The sequence below is a fragment of the Asparagus officinalis genome, chromosome 1 (genome assembly GCF_001876935.1).
Source record: "Asparagus officinalis chromosome 1, Aspof.V1, whole genome shotgun sequence".
In the NCBI taxonomy this organism is placed as follows: domain Eukaryota; kingdom Viridiplantae; phylum Streptophyta; class Magnoliopsida; order Asparagales; family Asparagaceae; genus Asparagus; species Asparagus officinalis.
The window spans coordinates 121,685,619-121,693,525 of NC_033794.1; the positions used below are offsets into that span (position 1 = coordinate 121,685,619).

The following is a 7,907-nucleotide window of genomic DNA, read 5'->3' on the forward strand; positions in this document are numbered from 1 at the left end:
TCCAAAAAAATAATAAAAAAGTCAAAACCTTGTAGAAAGTGGTGAGGTGGATAATCACTTTCCATTTTGTGTCATAAATACTCTAGTTCAAAACCTTGTAGAAAGTGGTGAGGTGGATAATCACTTTCCATTTTGTGTCATAAATACTCTAGTTTATATTATACTATACAAACAATGTAATACTATTATTTTAGGATTCACAAAGATTCCTAATCAAATAATGCAAACACTCGAATGGAAAGTTGTGAGATGGATAACCACTTTCTATTTTGTGTCATAAATACTCTAGTTTCCTAAAGGCATCCAAACAACCCCTGACAGTTGCAACATATACCAAACAACCCTGAAAGTAGAACATTGTCTTGTGACAACTAATAAACACATGAAACTTCTTAGAAGAAATTTGTAAAATATACCGTTTTGCAAAATATTTAGCAAAATAGACATCTTTTTTTCTAACAGGCCAAAAAAGGTCGATTTTGCAAAATAGACCATTCGAAACATACGGGACTACTAGTCCCGTATGTTTCAAATGATTTGTTTAGCAAAATCGATCTCTTTTTTACCAACGGGTCAAAAAAATGTCTATTTTGCTAAATGTTTAGCAAAACGGTCTGTTTTGCTAAATATTTAGCAAAATAGGTCTATTTTGCAATTTTTCCCAACTTATTCTAAATCAAAACCAATCTGGACATTTTGCCCGATCCGATCCGACACGATGCGACCCGTTTATGGAGCCCCTGAGTTCACCGTTCTCCTTTTGCAGTTCTCTTTCTTCACCAGATAAAAATCCAAAAATATTAAAAACGAAAATTGATCTCTTTCTTCTGTTGAATTGATCTAAGTTATGGGCGAGTTGGAATCCGATAAGCACGTGGAATACATCCTCTCAATCGAAAAGGTTCGCTTCATTCGTTTTCCTCAATTTCCCTCTTTTTAAATTTTTTGGGCTACGAATAAATTTAACTTTTTTTTAATATTTTGTTAATTCAAGCAGAAAAAAGATGATTTCGATGCTCTATTAATGGAGCACCTAAGAATAAATGGAGCTTATTGGGGTTTAACAACTCTGGATATTCTTCACAAGATCTCAGCTGTTGATCCTGATGAGGTGATCTCATGGGTGATGAAGTGTTATCATGACGATTGTGGTAAGTTGATGCAAACCCAGTTTTTAAATTTTCATTTTTAAGTTACTGGAGAGATCAATGAGTGTTTTTCACTGAGGATTTTGATATGGGTAATTTTTTGACAGGTGGTTTTGGTGGGAATATTGGGCATGATCCACACATTTTGAACACGCTTAGTGCTGTGCAGATTTTAGCTCTTTTCGACCGGATCAATGTTTTGGATGCTGAAATGGTTTCAAATTGTATCCTTGTTTGGTAGATTTCGATATCATCTTAATCATGGTTGAATTTGAATTAGCATAAGTGTATTCCCTCATACAATGATGACAGATATTGCACTATGATTTGACTGTGTGATTGAAATAAAAAAAAAACGAAGGGCTTAGATTTCGATCTACATGCATCTCCTTAGAGTTTAGACTTTGTCCATAGTTTAGGAATTTTTTAGCTAGGATCTTATTGAGTATCGAGAAGAGTTATGCTTTTCCGAATTTTTTTGTTGTTTGCCAAATAGTTTTAGGCGTCCTGTGAAAAGGGTATGATTTAAAACGTAGCCCCATTTTTAATTTTTTTAATGGTTTAAAAAGATGTTCAATTGGAATTTGATTGGTCTGTATATATATTTAGAAAGTTTTAACCGAATTCGACAAGTTTTTGTGTAATGTGTGTGTATTTATGGTTATATCGTTATAATTTTTTAAATTGTCAAGAGATAAAAATCCATTTAGCTTGCAATTATCATGCTTTTTATGGTACCTTTGCAAGAGGTAGAGGTGATTGAAGTATCAGAATTCTTTGTATCATATAAATGAAAACATGTGTAAATTTGAACCATTATATAAGAAATTTATCTCAGATCTCGTGTAAAATTTGAGAAGACTGTCATTTTTACCTATTTCTACTTATAATAATTAATAATCACTCATGTAGACAACACCTTGTAGCGCTATGTTTCAATCATTTTCTCCTCATTTGCTAGTTTACTCATTGTAGTTTTCATGATGCATGGCTAATTTTTATCAATTGTAAAGAATTTAAAGTATATGGATCTTTGAAATGAAAATGAAATTTAGGCAGACATAATATCTGGAGGATTGTTTTCTCAGTTATATCAGTTGTGATGACGTATTATCAGATGTATGTTTCCAAAACTCAATAATTTTCTGTTAAGGGAGAATCTAAAATATCTGAAAATTGAAGTTTAGATAGACATAAATGAAGACGTCGCTGTTTTCAAAGTGTCTAGAAGAATATGTATCTTCTACGTTTTGGTATGTTCTTTCAGAGATTTCTTATTGTAAATCTACAATCAAATGTGTAACTAGGAGAAAGGGTCTTCAACCTGGGATCGTGCGTAACCTATGCAACTCCTTCACTGAGTCAAGACTCATTTTAGGTTTACTTTTGCTATTCTTAATTTGTAAACTAGACATTGCTGGTCTGCAAAATGAAGATGGATCTTTCTCTGGGGATATGTGGGGCGAAATTGACACAAGGTATATTCTCTGTTCCTATCCTAATTGCTGCTAATTTAGATCAGGGCCTGTTGTAGATTTCTATGGTCAAAGGGTTTAAACTCACTTCTTTATTTGTAGGTTCTCTTACTGTGCAATTTGTTGCCTCTCGATATTACATCGTCTGAATAAGATAAATGTGGAAAAGGCTGTGAATTATATTGTGAGCTGCAAAAATTTAGATGGCGGATTTGGATGTACACCTGGAGGAGAGTCTCATGCTGGACAAAGTATGCTCTTTCGCGGTGAACAAGACAGTTAATATATATTCTGATATTTGACGTTCATGCTTGCCTGTTACCAACTTTTAACTCTTAACTCAAATGATGATTACTGGATATTTCTTATTCAAAGTAGTCATGAAGTTACAAGTCCACTTATAATTGGGAAAGGTTCTTGCCTTAATAGCTTGTAATCTAAGTTTCTATTCATCGTCACTTCTACTTACGCCACTCTTTGCTCCTATCAGATGTGCAGCAATGTAGAAATAGGATTTATTTTATTGTTCAGTTTCAATTCAAAGGTGTCTCACCCTGGGTTCTTGCTGCGCATTTGGTGAATTTGGTGTGTTTTTCTTTTGAAAAATTTATAGTTCAGTTTGATCCTTGTGTGAATTCTCCTAGAATTCCAATCTCTGCGACTGTTACTTGTGTTATATGTAATTGAAAGAACTTTGAGGTGTATGCATAAAGGAATTTATGGTTCGCATACTTAACAAATCTAAGTTATTGTTATGAATATAATATTATAATACTATTAGTTTCCTTAGCTTTTGTCATCAACTATTTTGCTCAAACTATGTTCCATGTCTTTTAACTGAAAGCAACAACTGCAGTATTCTGTTGTGTAGGTGCCCTTGCTATAACAGGATCACTACACCATGTAGATAGAGACCTTCTTGGTTGGTGGCTATGTGAGCGTCAATGTAATGATGGAGGACCAAATGATGGAGGACTAAATGGGCGTCCCGAGAAACTTGTAGATGTATAATACCAAACTATGACTGATCTATGAATGTAGACTTGGAGGTGTATTAAGTAGGCAAATCAATCCTTGTAGGTCTGTTATTCGTGGTGGGTACTTTCAAGCCTAATTATGATTGATCGAGTGCATTGGATTGACAAGGACAAACTTACAAGATTCATCTTAAACTGCCAGGTGCGTGTTCTAGGTTAACCCACCCATTTCTGTAATATGGAAGCATAGTTTTTCATCTAAAACACTGGGCTTTATTTGTTGTCTTTTTTATTGAAATGTGCAGGATAAAGAGAATGGAGGTATTTCAGATAGGGCCGATGACGCTGTAGATGTCTTCCACACCTACTTTGGTGTAGCAGGTGTGAATCTTCTCGGTTGTGTAAATTTATTTTTCATATCAAAGGAGAATGTTTTTTCTTTATTATTTTAATTTCTAGATTCAAATTTTAAGTCCTGAATACGCGCCCCAAATTGGTAATTTATATTCATGGCGTATTAAGCTCAGAAAAAACATAATTTGGTTAAGAGCTTTGCTTGAGTGCTCCTAATATTTGTTTTATCTTTCTATTAAAAAGGTAATATAGGAAACTAAAAATATTCGGCCTTCTCACAGCCATTCACTTTCCTGTCTTGCCAATCACTGTACTTGCCAACCGCTACACTGATAATTGAATCATTCCTAACTAAGAACATCCTGATGTTTTTGTTTAGTTTTTATGGTTCTCTTTTGTCATTTTCCTACTTCACGATTAGCCTATACGTCATCAGTTTTATTTTCTTCCTCTTCTTTGCCATGGGTCCTCCCTTTTCTTGTCTCTTCTTATCTATTTTCTAAATCTTTCTTTTCATTCCTTTTGTTGCCCTCTTATTACTTTATCTGCTTTCTATTTTCTACTTTGCCTTATTATTTATTTTTCTTTTTGACTTGTCTAACATTGTTTGAGAAGCCACTTTTACATAATCGTAGCTTTTTATTCAGTATTGAAAATGAGTTACCTTTTGCCCTCTTATTGTTTTATCTGCTTTCTATTTTCTACTTTGCCTTATTATTTCTTTTTCTTTTTTACTTTGTCTAACATTGTTTGAGAAGCCACTTTTACAGAACCATAGCTTTTTAATCAGTATTGAAAATGAGTTACCTTCAATTAATAACAATGTATGCTTAGGGCAATTACTTGGTTTTAAATCATCATTGATTCATTGTGTTCAACAGGGGAAAAAAGGTATGGTTGCGGTTGTATCTTAGTTTATTATAACGTGTCTATAGTTAGTCGTTTGCATTCTCACTGTCAAAAACCTGTATGCATCTATTTTGCAAATTATTAATCACTATATAGTATACACTTATAAAGTTTTAAATTTTAATTACAATTAAATTTTAATTGCAATTATTTTATGAGACCTATGTCTCAAGCCTTGAAGCTTGCGCCTTGGCGCTTTGCTTTACAAAAGAGTTCACATTTGCAGTGTATGTTAATGTAGTAGATGTCTGACTCCTTCTGACGTTTTCCTTTTTTGCAGGACTTTCACTTATGGAATATCCGGGATTGAAATCTATTGATCCTGCTTATGCATTACCTGTGGATGTCGTGAATAGAATTTTCTTTGGAAAGTAAAGGGATCTACTGACTCACAGTCACAGGTGGTTCTTTATTGAGCCTGAAAGCTCACTGTGCTCTAAGCTTACAGCTGTTCGATAATGTTCGCCATCTCTTATGGGTAATATCAGTGCCAAACTGCCAATGCTGATGTATCTGCTGTCAAGAAAACTGGTTGCTGTTCAGCTTAATTCTCAGAAGCAGGAGGGAGAAACTTTCAAATTGGACCGGGTCCACTCTCTTTGTGGTCGACCAAAGAGAGGAGAATCTTTGATCAGCATACTGGATCCCTAAATTTTTCTTGTTTTTGCACTTCGCTAGACCCAGTCCATCTGATACTTTGTACTTACAGGGCAAGGAGTTTTACGCGATGAGTCTTCTGTTTTTTTTTTAAGGGTGGCTAATATAACTTTCGTATGTATGTTTTAGATATTTTTTATTTCTTTAGCTATTATTGATGGGATCTTTATCAGAGAGATCTTTTGATGAAAATGTTTTAATCTCTCTAATTCTATGCTTGACTGTGTATTGTGAGGAAAGTCTGATAGTACTCGCATTTCTGTTTGGGTTTAGTTCCATAAGTCTAGGCCTGTTAATCTCTGTTTGATTTTTCTTGCTGCTGTTTGGATTCAGCTCTTGAGCATTTCTTGAAGCCGCAGAAGATAGTATGAATTGGTGGAAGAATTGGTGGTTACTTGCATCCCTATGTTAAGTTGTAATTATTATTATTTTGGGAAAAATGTTTCCAGCCCCCAAAAGCCAAGTGATCATGCTTCCCACCCCCAAGACTTGGTCAATGGGCGTTTTACCCCTAAAAATAAAGAATCTGTTCTCTGAGCCCCCAAAACACAAAACCCAAGACATTAAAACATGTGAAGACCATAATACCATTCTCTCTCTCTCTTTCTTTTTTTATTAAAATATGATGGAGATTATTTTATTATTTTTGTTTTCTCTCTCTTTATCATGATGTATCAAGACGATAGTTGAAATGATTGATGAGGATTATTTTATTATTTTTGTTTTTTATTATTTTGGTTGTTTGTATTGGGAGGCTGTTAAAGTTACGGGTTGATTGTTAAGGTTACGGGTTGGTTGTTAAGGTTAAGGGTTTGTTGTTAAGGTTATGAATCCTCTCTCTCTCTCTTTCTTTTTTTATTAAAATATGATGGGGATTATTTTATTATTTTTGTTTTCTCTCTCTCTTTATCATGATGTACCAAGAGGATAGTTGAAATGATTGATGAGGATTATTTTATTATTTTTGTTTTTTATTATTTTGGTTGTTTGTATTGGGAGGTTGTTAAAGTTACGGGTTGATTGTTAAGGTTACGGGTTGGTTGTTAAGGTTAAGGGTTTGTTGTTAAGGTTGTGAATCCTCTCTCTCTCTCTTTCTTTTTTTATTAAAATATGATGGGGATTATTTTATTATTTTTGTTTTCTCTCTCTCTTTATCATGATGTACCAAGAGGATAGTTGAAATGATTGATGAGGATTATTTTATTATTTTCGTTTTTTATTATTTTGGTTGTTTGTATTGGGAGGTTGTTAAAGTTACGGGTTGATTGTTAAGGTTACGGGTTGGTTGTTAAGGTTAAGGGTTTGTTGTTAAGGTTATGAATCCTCTCTCTCAACCTTAACAACCAACCCGTAACCTTAACAATCAATGCATAACCTTTACAACCAACCATTATCCTTAACAACGAATATTCTAAAAATAAAAAAAGAATAAAAAACAAAATAATAAAATAATAATCCTCTTTAATCATTTCATATCATCAAAGAAACATCATGAGAGAGAGAGAGAGAGAGAGATGATTCATAACATTATCAACAAACCCTTAACCTTAACAACCAACCCGTAACCTTAACAATCAACCCGTAACTTTAACAACCTCCCAATACAAACAACCAAAATAATAAAATAATAAAAATAATAAAATAATCCTCATCAATCATTTCAACTATCCTCTTGGTACATCATGATAAAGAGAGAGAGAAAACAAAAATAATAAAATAATCCCCATCATATTTTAATAAAAAAAGAAAGAGAGAGAGAGGATTCACAACCTTAACAACAAACCCTTAACCTTAACAACAAACCCTTAACCTTAACAACAAACCCTTAACCTTAACAACTAACCCGTAACCTTAACAATCAACCCGTAACTTTAACAACCTCCCAATACAAACAATGAAAATAATAAAATAATCCTCATCGATCATTTCAACTATCCTTTTGGTACATCATGATAAAGAGAGAGAGAAAAAAAAATAATAAAATAATCCTCATCATATTTTAATAAAAAAAGAAAAAGAGAGAGAATTGTATTATGGTCTTCACATGTTTTAATGTCTTGGGTTTTGTGTTTTGGGGCTCAGAGAACACAATCTTTATTTTTAGGGGTAAAACACCCATTGACCAAGTCTTGGGGGTGGGAAGCACGTTCACTTGGCTTTTGGGGGCTGGAAGCATTTTTCCCTATTATTTTTGTGAGCTTGTCTTTGATGCTCATCATTTGTATTGCCTCATCTACCATATGTTAGAGCGGTAGCTCACAAGCTACTAGGTATTTTTATTTTCTAAAAGGGGGAATGAAGGGTTTTAAGTAGGGGTGTTAACAGAGCGGATACGGCTCGGATATGGCACTTACCATATCCATATCCGCTTACTCATCTCGGATACG

General features: G+C 33.7%; 1 protein-coding gene across 4 annotated transcripts; it reads left to right on the forward strand.

The window, feature by feature from the left end:
* On the forward strand, positions 732 to 5,732 carry LOC109829251 (geranylgeranyl transferase type-2 subunit beta 1-like). Of its 4 annotated transcripts, none has more exons than XM_020396431.1 (9): positions 732 to 901; positions 998 to 1,151; positions 1,256 to 1,372; positions 2,560 to 2,626; positions 2,726 to 2,901; positions 3,480 to 3,628; positions 3,704 to 3,802; positions 3,906 to 3,981; positions 5,144 to 5,732. In XM_020396431.1, exons 1-9 carry the CDS (start codon positions 848 to 850, stop codon positions 5,236 to 5,238), a joined length of 987 nt encoding a protein of 328 aa, XP_020252020.1. In that variant the 5' UTR covers positions 732 to 847; the 3' UTR covers positions 5,239 to 5,732. The 4 variants fall into 4 exon arrangements, with proteins under 4 accessions (XP_020252020.1, XP_020252021.1, XP_020252023.1 ...); XM_020396432.1 differs by having other exon boundaries at positions 3,495 to 3,628; XM_020396434.1 differs by having other exon boundaries at positions 733 to 901; positions 2,726 to 2,874; positions 3,495 to 3,628.